The 13,833-nt window shown below is 33.0% G+C and overlaps 1 protein-coding gene across 1 annotated transcript; it reads left to right on the forward strand.

The window, feature by feature from the left end:
- Positions 1-7,921: 7,921 nt before the first annotated feature.
- Positions 7,922-11,868, forward strand: LOC114178700 (levodione reductase-like). Its single transcript, XM_028064753.1, has 5 exons — positions 7,922-8,207; positions 8,527-8,563; positions 8,648-8,853; positions 8,955-9,184; positions 11,115-11,868. The coding sequence occupies exons 3-5, from the start codon at positions 8,700-8,702 to the stop codon at positions 11,391-11,393; spliced, it is 663 nt and encodes a 220-aa protein (XP_027920554.1). The 5' UTR covers positions 7,922-8,207; positions 8,527-8,563; positions 8,648-8,699; the 3' UTR covers positions 11,394-11,868.
- Positions 11,869-13,833: the final 1,965 nt, after the last annotated feature.

Here is a 13,833-nt window from a genome sequence, read left to right on the forward strand (position 1 = left end):
AATTGAAGCATTTTTTCAAAAGTTTGAATGCAATTAACACTTTTTAAAAGCGGGTACCAGAATGACACACTTGTACCAAAGTGGATACCATCCGAGTAATTAAAGCTTTATTTAGTATTTTTATTTTTTTCACTCTTTATCTTTAATCCATTATCTTCGGTCTCACAATATTTTCTGATTAAACAAACAAATCAAAATCCCATTCACGAAACATACTATTTATTTCTGACACAGTTGCCTATCCGTGCAATTTTTAAATTCAAAAGTAAATTCTAGATAGTAAAAATCTAGAAGTTAAAATATCATCTTCCTAACAAAAAAATATGAAAAATAATTTTTTGATTATTAAATTTTAACAATTCTTTTTTTTAATTTTAGATGTCATTTTTTAAATGTTTTTCATTTTTTTTCCTAATATTTCAAAATTATTTAAAAGATGACATGTTATATGTAAAAAAAGTGGTCAAAATTTAGTATTTAAAATATGATTATTCAAAAATATGATATTTGTATTCTGTTACAAGGAAGTGGTATTTTTCAGGTAGCTCAGCTCCGTGGCGCCTTTTTTTATTTTGGTTAAAATACTCCCTTGGTCCATGTTTTTGTTGAAGAATCTTAAATAGGTCCTAAGATTTTTTTTTTAGTCTCGATTAGGTCCATATTTTTGAAAATGTATAATAATTAGGCCCATTCCGTTAGTATAGAGTTAACAGTGTTAAGGATATGCCACGTGCCAGCTTCTCATTCTTTTGAATTTTTTAATTTTTTTAATTTTTTTTTAATTTTTTTTAATTTTTTTTAATTTTGAAATTTTTTTTTGAAAATTATTCATACCACGTGTCACATCAATATTGTGCCACGTGTTAAGTCAGCAAGGTGACACGTGTCAAGTTATTGTTTGAATCTTAATTTGGTCCATATATTTGTTAATGTAATTAATTTTTTTTTTTTACAAATTAAATTACAAAAGTGTAAAATGCATGAGTTAACTTCTTTCGTAATCTATATTTAACTTATAACCTGAGTATATGTCACATCAATATTGTGCCACGTGTTAAGTCAGCAAGGTGACACGTGTCAAGTTATTGTTTGAATCTTAATTTGGTCCATATATTTGTTAATGTAATTAATTTTTTTTTTTTACAAATTAAATTACAAAAGTGTAAAATGCATGAGTTAACTTCTTTCGTAATCTATATTTAACTTATAACCTGAGTATATGTAAGAGTTAAATGAAAATAGAGACGGTTGAAAAAGAATAGTACTGTGATTATGATTTGTGGAGCATAATAATGAGCGCTACACTGCAATAATTGGTTTGTTTGATGCGTTTAAAGTTAGGATAATATACAGTAATAACTTTTTTTTGGAACTTATCTTACTACCTAACCTCCTGACATCTGATTTTAGCATAAAAAAATAAATTTTTATTTTCCACGTTAATATTAAGAAAAAAACGAAAAATGAATGTTTTGGTTGAAATTAAGAGTGTGTTAGGTTTTATTCTTTCTCTTGCTTCAAATGAAGACAAAGAGGACATGTTCTTCTTCCTCTCCTCCACAATCAACTTCTCCCTTCTTTGCATTCACCCAAACAGAACATAGAAAGTCCAACCATGGCTTGCATTATCCTTTTCACAAATTGAATCGTCCATCACGACGAAATGGTCATCATCCCTTTGATGGACGGTGATGACAATTTAGGGTTTTGATGTCGATGGTGAACGACTGACCTTGGGTCTCACCACTGCTTGCCTCCAGTCGATTGGAGTTGTTGTGTCGTCGTCAATATGATTCGTCACGAAGGCCATCGCCGAGGTCATCGCGTCTCCCACCTCCTTGTCGATCTTCGTGCAAGGCCAAACGACGCCAACACCAAGATCCACGATTGGGCGTCTTGTTACTGTCTAAGGTCATCGCTAGCGTCATTGTTCACCGCCAGAGGCTTCGTCGAGGCTGGCATGACCTTTAGTGTGGGAATAGACAGAGAATATTTTGCCAAACCTTGTTCCTAACATTTTCTCTTTCCTGTTTTTATTGCCTTTGATTCTCTCTTGATTATCAGGGGGTCCCAAATTAAGGAAGTGGTATGGTGCACCTGACATCCTTGCAATGTTTGTCTTCATCAGATAGGTGTTGTGTTTTGAAACAATGTTTTATTTACAAAGAATAATTGTGTGTTTCATTCGACATTTCATTGAGTGTACTTCAAAAAGACATCATAGTTGAACTCCAAAATAGGTCCATTACTTATCCTTTTGTCAACTTACAAATAATTTTTATACATTTCAGTATTTGTGTGAACCATAGTGCAAATAAGTGCTAACCCTGGTTTAACTATTTCATAAGGTCAATAGAGAACCAATGCACACTAATTGTTACCTTTAAGTTCTTGTGCTTAAAAAAGACTTCATAATTGAACCCCAAAATAGGTGCACTACTTTTTTTCATTTTCAACACCTATAAATAATTTTTATACATTTTGGTATTTGATGTATGTGTGAAACACAATGCAAATAAGTGTTAACCCTGATATTAACTTCTTCACGAAGTCAACAGAGTGTCAATTCATATTAATTGTTACCTTAAAGTTTTTGTACTTCAAAAGGGAATTACAATTGAACCCCAAAATAGGTGCACTACTTCTTTTCATTTTCAACACCTACAAATAATTTTTATACATTCCAGTATTTGATGTATGTGTGAACCGCAATGGAAATAAGTGCTAACCCTAGTATTAACTTTTTCAAGAGGTTAACAGAGTGTTAATTCACACAATTTTTTAGCTTAGAGTTCTTGTACTTCAAAAAGACTTCATAATTTAAACTTAAAATAGGTTCACTACCTCTTTTCGTTTTCAACACCTACAAATAATTTTTATACATTCCAGTATTTCATGTATGTGTGAACCACAATTCAAATAAGTGTTAACCTTGGTATTAACTTCTTCACGAAGTCAACAGAGTGTCAATTCATACTATTTGTTACCTTAAACTTCTTGTACTTCAAAAAGTCTCCATAATTGAACCCCAAAATAGGTGCACTACTTCTTCTCCTTTTGTCAACTTACAAATAATTTTTATACATTCCAGTATTTAATGTATGTGTGAACCACAATGCAAATAAGTGCTAACCCTGGTATGTCACATGTAGTTGTCTACTTAAGTCATGAACCCAAGTCATGAAAGCGCCACTTCTGAAGTTATCCAACCATGAAATATTGATGTGCTTATCATTTGTCCTAGGTTAGCAGTTATTCACTCATGACTTGGCACATACTATGGAGATGGATTCATATTTTCGTATGGATTAAACTTAGTTAAATGCATTCCTTTAATGACCACCATATACTCCCCATTGGTAATCATGACAGTGAACAATTAAAAAGGTTTCCTAAAACCATTCACAAAAGTGCACAACCAATAACACGAGTTAGCATTTATGTAGACATTGGTTAGCAAATATAGTTTAGACTGCAAATAAATAGTAAATAATGGAACCTTTTTTTCTTCAAAACAAAAAGGGGAGACTCGAAATTAGCTTAAACAATTGGAGAATGAAGATTTAAATTGAAGTCATGAACCCAAGTCGTGAAAGTGTCACTTCTAAAGCTATCCAACAAAGAAATATTGATGTGAAAATCATTTGTCCTAGGTTAGTAGTTATTCACTCACGAGTTGGCATGTAGTATGGTGATGAATTAATATTTTTGTATGGATTAAACTTAGTTAAATGCATTCCTTCAATGAGCACCATATACTCCCCACTGGTAATGATGACAATGAACAACAAAAAAAGTTTCCTAGAACCATTCACACAAGTGCAAAACCAATAGCACATGTTAGCACTTATGTAGGCGTCGGTAATCAAAAACAGTTCAGACTGCAATTAAACCGTAAATAATGGAACCTTTCTTATTCTGAAGACAAAAACGGGGAACTTGGACTCTCATTCATTAAACATAACAAAATAATTACATCAAAGTACCATGTTCAAGTATAAAAAAAAAAAAAACACTACAAATTCATCATGCAATTCTACAACCAAAGTTATCCTAATCCTAAAATACTTTACTTTCAACACTTCCTATTCTTGCCCTCTAAGAAGATTAACCACTTGTTTCATGGGTCATTTCTCGGGCTCACTCTCCACCCAAAGAGCAGACACACTGAATTGTTCTTTCACAAAGTTCCCTCTTGTCAACCAGCTTTGTGAACTTTCCTTTGCTTATTAGAAGCTTGACCCACTCAGTTATTGTTCTCTTAAGCCCATCATGGAGCTTCTCTATGGGCTTTCTTCCACTGAAGGGTCATGAATGATTCCATAGTTATTTTATTGCCATAATAGTGTATTTGCAAGCTTCTTCAACTAACTCATGTTTGAGTCATTGCCTTTGTTCCATCTTCTTCTGATACAGCCTGCAAAATATTGACAAAATAAAATAATCACAACCTTTCTAACAACTACATTTTCCATGTACCATCACTTTAACATTACACGAAAGCAAAATTCTGATATTCTGAATGCTATCAACTTTAATATACATGTATGTACGTGCTTTTAAACTATACCTTTTATGGACTCTATTTTTAAAAGTCAACCACTTTAGATACCAGATGGTTTAGGACTACAACATCATATATTTATTAAAATACTCAAGCCAAATTTGCTTTAATCATATTCAACTAATTAAGTAAATTAATAAATAAACTATTAGCATAAAGTGTGAAACAAAGTCCAAGGTGAAAAGAAAGTAAAAAAACAAATTCTAATATAAAAGAAAATACTTATATCATATTTCTAAATGTGATACAATTTAGTATACACAATTTATGTTCAAGGTTCCCGATACACTTTGTACGTCATTATTAGTATACAATTTAGTCTTTGTATGAAGAGATTATATTTCATTTTAATGGCAACATAAAAGAATTATAAATGTGAAGAATGAAAGTTAATTTTAAGAACTTATTTTTAGTTTACTAAAATTAAAAATATTAACATAAAAGTTGTCTATATCAATCAATTCATGGAATGAAAAGATTGAAAATCTATCTTCTTTTATTTTAAGTATGTCTCGCGACTATAAAAATTTGATGGAATGACTACAGATTAAGCACATCATGTATATAGCCAAATAACAGGAGCAATATTATACAACAAGTGCATCATATGATTATCAAACAAAAGCATGAGGAAGGAACACTAAACAACAACAATCTCACATTTATAGCACTAAATAGATATTGTTAAGTCAATTATTATATTTAAGTTATTGCTTGTTTTTAAGTTATATATCTCTCTCACGATTTTATTTTTAAAAATTATTTCATAAGTTGAAATAAAAAAATACATAAAAATAATTTTTAATCTTAATTTCTTTTAAATAGATAAGGCTTTTTAACATACACATTTTAAATTAGATTTTATACCTTTAAACCAAAATCATATTCTCGTTCAAGAATACAAGTGAAAGAAATAAAAATAAAATAAAAGATAAGCATGAATGAAATTAAATATATAATTTCATCATTTTGACATAGTGAGGAACTACAAAGAATGAAGAAGGGTGATTTTTGTGGAATTTAGACTAATTTAAATACGTACTTTCTATTACATTTAAAATACTTTCATCAGTCTCTTAATTAAGCCTACAAATTATTTGGATTAGAATAAATAAAGGGTTTTCTGTTTTTACCGTTTTAATTTTTAGTTAGGTTTAGGGTTTTCTGTTTTTACCGTTTTAATTTTTAGTTAGGTTTAGGGTTTTCTCTCTTTATATTTCCTTTTCCGGTGTGTTATCTTTATCATAATTGCATCAATTTCTTCTCTTTGCTTTCTCTGTTCTTTCCTTTGGAACTCATTCATGGCAGCTTTTCAAGATCCCTCTAACCCTCTCTTTTTGCATCACTCGGACGGAGCGGGGTTGGTTCTCATCTCTCAGCCACTGTCTCATAATAACTACAGTACGTGGAGCAGGGCGATGTTAGTTGCCCTGACCGTGAAAAACAAGGTAGGATTTGTGGATGGAAGTCTTCCTAAACCACCGCCAACGGACGCTACTTACCTTGCTTGGTCAAGGGCGAACAGCATGGTGATCTCGTGGTTATTCAATTCTGTGTCGAAAGAAATTCTCAATAGTATCCTTCTTGCAACAACAGCAGAAGAGATTTGGGAGGATTTAAGGGTAAGATTTTCAAAAAATAATGGTCCGCATATATTTCAACTACGAAGACAATTGGTATGTACCCAACAAGGTACAGATTCAGTTAGTACATACTACACAAAAATGAAGTGTATCAAGGAAGAACTCGAAAGTTATCGTCGACAAGAGTTTCAGTGTACATGCGGGGTTTTTCAGCAATTCCAGAATCAGACCGACATTGAATACTTGATGTGTTTTCTTATGGGTCTCAACGAATCTTTTTCAAACATTCGCGGCCAGATTCTTCTTTCCGAGCCTCTCCCATCTATCGGAAAAGTTTTTTCCATGCTTCTTCAACAAGAAGAAGCACAGCGGGAGATTATCCCCCCCTCTTCTTATGCCCCTTCTTCACATTCAAAAAAACTTGTTGTTTCTGTTAACAGGTAATTGTATAATTTTTTTGTTCTGAATCAACGATCTTGGATTCTAGGTTACCGCAACCATGGTTTCATAATGAAATTTTATCATTTTTGCAGGAACACACACGGCAAAGGACGGTTGGCACTCGCAAATATCTGCCAGGAATCTTGGCCTTGGTTCTTGGTTTTAATTCTTGTACAAATGATTGTAATAGCATTGCTGGTTATACATGGCAGAGATTAGGACATAGTTCTTGTTGTTAATAAAGTTAGGATGATTGATTCATTGTAACATGCACCTCTATGAAGACTATATCCAAATCGCGACATTTATTCCACTCACATTCTCATTCTTCACCTACTTTTGCATGTATCTTTAATAATTGTCAAATCCATATTTATTATTATAACTATTTTGAATATTTTTATATTAAAAAACTTAGTGCCGATAGATATTACAATTTTAATCTTATTTATGTATGATCCATGGGAATTTTTTTATATTGACATTGTATGGGAACAAGATTTTAGCGACTGTGTGACATGTTGCTGTCAGTGTATGATCTAATCTGCAACTGGCTTGGTACGTATTTACTCTTGTCAATGAAGATTTGATGGACTTTGCAATGAATGATGGACACCTTGCAATTAATGAATTGATGGACCTTTTCTTGGCAATGAGTAGGTAATTCAAGATGGGTTCATGCCCTGGAATGGTCTGGTAAGAAGGAATTTACAAGCTCACTTGAAGTTCCTTTCATTGTTGATGGGTCAGAAGCCGGATTGTTGAAGAGCTATGGACCTTTGAGTTTCCTTAAGGTCTTCTTTTCTCTCTATACCTTCACTATGAAAACTATCAAAACCATCTTGAATAAGCCATACCCCACATAAGCAGGAAATCATAGATTACTTCTTTGACATTAGATTGTGTGTGAAATACCCCAAAACTCTTAACTTTATACACAAAGGTGATAAAGATTCTTCGGCACTCATTCCAATACCCATCATTGATGTAAGTCTCCTCTCATCAGAACGTGAGCCACAGAAGCTCAGATCTGCTCTAACTTCAGCTGGATGCTTCCAGGTATGGATCTACAAAACCTTCCAAAAACCTCATCTTCACTGCTACTTGCATGTGTTTCAAAGAACCATAACTTAGAGTGGTTTCAGACAAGCAGGTTCTTGACTGGTCCTATCGCCTATCACTTCGAGTTTTTCCAGAAGAAAAACGAAGGCTTTCTCTTTGGCCCAAGATTCCTTCTGATTTTAGGTACCTGAGATATTTCTTGAGGATACATTTTCTACCTGAGAAATTTCTGTAGCTTACTAAAGTAAGTTACTGGGTTTTCAATGATGCATTATCTCTTGAGATCCATGGCAAGGTCACTGAATCTGGAAATGGGTTTTCAGATAAGGCTTCTGGGTCTGTGTCTATGGGTGTACTTGGCAAGCTTGAGCTTCATCTCAGTGGGTGCTTTGTGTGCAAGAGTAGGTGCAGTTGACAAAGGGATTGTTTTAGTTCATGGGAAAACTGCTATTGGAAGGATTGATGATGATTTTGTCTGTGCAACTCTGGATTGGTGGCCTCCTCAGAAATGTGACTATGGAAAATGTAGTTGGGGGCATGCTTCTCTGCTTAATCTGGTTAGTTCCATTATTTTGTTCTTATGGTTTCTGAATCTGCTAAAAGCTTCTTTTTTTCTTCAGAATAATAAGATGGCTTTTGCGTCTTCTTCCTTTTAATTTATAAACAACATTTTCTGTACGATGATTTTTTTTCCCTCTTCGGAATGATGCTCGAATCTATCTGGAATGCATGTCTAGGTTGTCTTCTTAAAAAAGATCTATTTGTTTGTTAAAATAATAATTCTCTGATCATTTAATGATGAGATTATCCTCTCTACCAGCAATAAAGGTTCTAGTCTTGTCACAAACTTACATCTATAACTTTTATCTGTTGCAGGATCTCAACAACAAAATTTTGTTAAATGCAGTAAAAGGTATGAAAGGATTCACAACTGGGTTGTTTTCTATTTCTTCCTTTATTAAGTTCTTATTTGTTAATGCATGATCGATTCCTTCAGGTTGGTTTTACTGGGAGATGAGAGTTGTCTGCGGAGCATCGCGCACAAAATCATGGATTCCCTCTCCCTATCCGACCGAGGCACTGTGCAGGTCGTTGAATTGAACATGGAAGACCAAAACGAATCGCTTTTCCAACACTCTGTTGATCAGGCATGCCAGATTTTGGGGAAATTGGATGCTTTCGTCAACTGTTACAGTTACGAAGGTAAATTATTATGACATGAATGAGGTATTGGTATTGTTGCTTGAGGAACGAACGTGAACCTTTGAACTTAATTGAATTGGGCTTCCGATAATTCTTGACAGGGAAAATGCAAGAGCATATTGAGTTAGCTGAGAGTGAGTTTAAGAAAATAGTGAAGATAAATTTTATGGCTGCATGGTTCTTGTTAAAAGCTGTTGGCAGAAGGATGCGGGATTTCAACGCCGGGGGCTCCGTCGTCTTTTTAACCTCCATACTTGGCGCTGAAAGGGGGTTGTATCCTGGAGCTGCTGCATATGCCTCTGTCTTGGCAGGAGTGCAGCAATTAGTGAGGGTAAGACTGATTATAACTTTATTTTTTTAGTTTTAGTTTTTGCTTTTACATATAAAGTCGTAATTGTGATTCATATTGTCTAATTTTTTATTTTAAAATCGATGTATCAAATTTCGTGTATTTTATATCTAGGTTTTATTTGCATAAGTATTTCCATAATTATTTATACGAGAACAAAAATTTAAACTTTCTTTTCGTAAGTTAAAATAAACTTATATAGCTTAACTTTTGAGGTGCATTTTACTTTGCACGAGAAGGTAGATTTATTTTGGCTTTTCGTATTCTTCTCCTGTAGAAAGTGAGATTTTCATGACTTAGAGATACGATGTGTCCTAGAGTAACGATGTTTCTTACAAAATTTTATTGACACTTTGTTCAGAGAACGTGGTTCTCTATGCAATTTGAAACTAATTACACCCCAATCATTCTTTTTGCCTTTGTTGGTTGTTCAAAAAATAAGAATTTTCAGAAGGATGATTCAATTGGAATCCCTTCTTCACTATCTCACCCTACAGAAGGGTAAAAATATAGGAATATAATGTGATGACGGATATGGAGGGACCACTTCAAACTATGGATGAAGATAAATAGAAGGAGGTAAAGGAAGAGCTCTATATGGTGAAAGAACTCTGAAGAAAATAGATAGAACTTACGTGTAATAAACTCTTTGTTCAGCTATAAGGTTAGCTAGGAAAGATGTTAGATGATAATTTTTAGTTAAAAGTCTTGTGTTTGGTTACATGTATTGGAAGGGAAGTGTTTGACGTCCTTCCCTTCCCACATGTCTCGTATATAAAGAGTGTCTTAGGTCACTTTGGAAACACTTTTACTTTGACTAGAAATAAAAAGTAATTTGAGAACATTTGCACTTAAGCTTGAGAACTTGTGAAAAGTAGAGAGTTTCTCCCCTTAAGATTCTTATCTTGATAGTTAGGTCTCAATAGGAATCATCATACTTGTTTATCTCTTGAGCTGGAGTGGTGCAAGATTCTTGTACTTCCTATCCTCTTTTTGAATCTTGGTTAACTTTCGGAAGGCAATCTTTTCTTCCTTAATCTTTTCATTCGTTTTCTTATAATTCTCTCCTTTTTTTTATCAGCTTCTAAGTCTCTCCTTTTCTTTGTCTTTATTTTTCTTCGAGTCCGTGCATAATACAGCCATACTTTGGCCACCCAAAAGCACTAGCCACCAACTTGAATTTGGCTATCGACAAAAACCCTCACTAATCCTACCTTAAACTCCCACCCTTAGGAGTTCTTGAAATCATCTTCTACTCTAAGCTTCTGCATGAACCTTTACACAGACCCACAAAGAACACCTCAAGAAACCTTCCAAGATTCAATAACAATGAACCAATAAACACCCTATAACCAAACCATGGATTCTAACCTTGAAGCTTGAGATAATCAATCCACTTCCTTATGTTCTCATCATGACCATTCTTAAAACTTCTGATCCCCTTTCTGTTTCATCTACCTTAATAGTTAACCCCATCGATTTTGTAATTCTCTTGCCTTTATTTTATCTATCTCATACATCAAATGTTATTTATTCTTGTAATCTTTCTACATGGAAGACCGCTTCTATTCTAAACTTCTGTAGAAAATTCATGGATATAAAGGATCTGATTTGGTAATTGAATTGGATGATAAGGCTGTGATCATAAAATTCATCTTATGTGTTCTTGATTGACCATGAACTTTCATTGTTGCACTTTGGTTAAAGTTAAAGCCCATACTAGTGTAGTACACCAAAGTAGTAGAAGTTCCTATTCTTCTGCACTGAACTTCTGATATTTACTACTGCTGAATAATCAACTAAGTAGGCTACCACACAATCTAGTAGTTCCATGTCAAATTTGGAAAAGTTAGACAGGTTGGTTGGTATACTTTGATGTTATTCCTATCTAATACTACTTGTTTCTCTTCAGGCTTCGGCTTTGGAGATAGGGAAGTACCAGATCAGAGTTAATGCCATTGCCCGAGGCCTGCACCTGCAAGATGAATTTCCATTATCCGTGGGAAGGGAAAGAGCAGAGAAATTGGTGAAGGAGGCTGCACCGCTTGAGAGATGGCTTGATGCTAAGAATGATCTGGCGTCTACGGTTATCTATCTAATCAGTGATGGATCACGCTACATGACTGGAACAACCATATACGTAGATGGGGCACAGTCTATAACCAGGCCTCGCATGCGATCCTTTATGTGACTCATGCTGGCGCTGAAAGGATTTTTTCAAGGAATGATCCGCCATACACATTTCCTGCATCATTGCTCTTAGGAAATGACTAAATTTCTAATCCAAATCTTAAACCTTCAACCCCGAAAATTATGTCCGGGTATTCAACTAAGTTATGTGCAATTGAAAAAGTAACTGCTTAATCGATAATTATATAGTGAATGTTAAGCTGCAGATTTGTTAGCCAGGTTTGTGGAGACGTTATGACTGTGTGCAATGGATCCATCAATCTTATAGCAGGTAGTATGCCAGAAAAAGCAAATAAAAAAATATATAAAGTATTCACTAATATTAGTGTGTTTCCATAAATAAAGTTCTATCTCTCACTGACTAAATCATTGATGAAGCATTCTCAAATTCATGTTATGCCACAAGTCTCTCTTTGAATCTGTTTGTAATATACTGCCACTTCCTTAATGGTTATATATTTAGAAATTTTAATAGACGTCTTTCTCTTCCCGTGCAAGCTGTTGTTGGGAGATTACTACAGAAGGAAACAGAGCAGTCACTGAGAATGTTACGTGCGATTGACAGAGGAAACGTTTAACGTAGGGTACTAATCTAACTGTTTTAAAAATAGATTGCAGAAAACCGGTTAAAACGTTTAAAACGTAATTGAATATCATGGTTTAAAACGTTTTTAAGATATTTCAACTGTTACCTCTCTTCATTATCCATTTTCTTAAAACATAATCATTAAAATTAACATTTTCCATTGATCGTTAAAAATATTACATAACTTTTTTCTTAATAATTTGATTTTATCTTCCTAGGCGTGTCTCCCTCTGCATGTGTAAGTGTTGTTCATACTCTTACTACTACAAAAATAAATACAATTTTTACAATTATTATAAAATATAAATTTTAATACTGGCATAAGATACTGTGGAGACTATTTAGGTATTTATCTTCAAATTTTATAAACATAATACCTATGAATGCTTAATAATTTCTCCTAATTTTTTTAATAAAATAGAACAAAGAAGTTAGGCATTAAACCTTCATTAGGAATTATTTTGAAGTATCATTATGTTGTTTGAGTGCGTTTAACGAGTTTGAATATGTAATTTTTTGTGTTTATCTTACTCAAAATTTTGATAAAATAGTTATTTTGACTTGGAATACGGGTTTTCAAAACTATCGTGTATATGAATTGTATTATTGTATATGATTAAAGTTGGTGTTTGAAGATCTTTGTCATCCTTATGCTATAATTATGAACCATATAAGGTCATTTCATAATCATCTTTGGAGTCATTCCAACATGTCTTTTTGTTAGTCCAATCAATGTGCTCATCGGTTTGAAAAAATGGGTTCGTAGTATAAGAAAAATCATTGCTTACCCATTATTCTTGTCTTAACAAATACAAGAATACACTTTTTTTAGTATAGTAAATAAATTCTATGTTCTTAATGTAATATTCGTACCCATGATTCTTGTCTTAACAAATACTAAAATGCAATTTTTTAGTGTAGTTAATAAATTATATGTTATTAATGTAATATTCGTACTTTATGAGGCTTGTTTATTATTTTATTTTGTAAAATTAAATATTTTTGTTTTAAACAAAATAAAAATGAATAATAAAAGATAAAGACATAAAAAAAATTAAAGGTAAAAGACAGAAGATAGGAAATACATATAAAGATAGAAATATAAGAATATAAGGAATACATATATGACATACATATCAAATGGTTATTGAACAATTGACATAAAATTTAAGCATCTTAGATCTTTATAGTCAAAAAATAATTGACCTACATATTGAAAGAATAAGATGTAATAAATCATGAGATGTAATGTCAGGATTGAATTTAATTTTGTAACGTCCCAAGTAAAATAATTCTAATAAATAAAATGTTGCAGGTTATAGCAACAGAAATCATACAAGAATAATTTTCTAAAGTTATCCATAATATTATTAGAGGAAGAGTACTAAGGAACAAAACATTGGCCATAAGTTTATCTTGAGAGTGCTTACAGAGCACAGAGTTGCAAATAAAATAAAATAAATAAATAAATAAATAAAACGGTATGACAAAAGTTGCTCAAAAAAGCACCAATTACCATGCCCAAAACAAGACAACAACATCACTATCATCCGAATGATCTTCAAGAATCTCTACGTCTGCTCACACCAAGGATTTGGTGATCATCGCAAAAAGAAACACCACATAAGAAAAACACAAGCAAAAGGGTAACCTAGAGATAAAATATTTAACATGTTATTGAGCAAGCATATTATAAAACAGGTTATAGACAAGCAAAGCAGTAAGCACCCAAAACATGTGAAAGCAAACCATTGAAGGACTCTCTAACTCAATATCCAGATCATACTCTTGATATAGAATTCTAAAGGAAGTATGCACCTGTGCTGGTTTCTAAACTCTGCAGAGTCTAGACGCA

This window comes from Vigna unguiculata, chromosome 3, assembly GCF_004118075.2.
Source record: "Vigna unguiculata cultivar IT97K-499-35 chromosome 3, ASM411807v1, whole genome shotgun sequence".
In the NCBI taxonomy this organism is placed as follows: domain Eukaryota; kingdom Viridiplantae; phylum Streptophyta; class Magnoliopsida; order Fabales; family Fabaceae; genus Vigna; species Vigna unguiculata.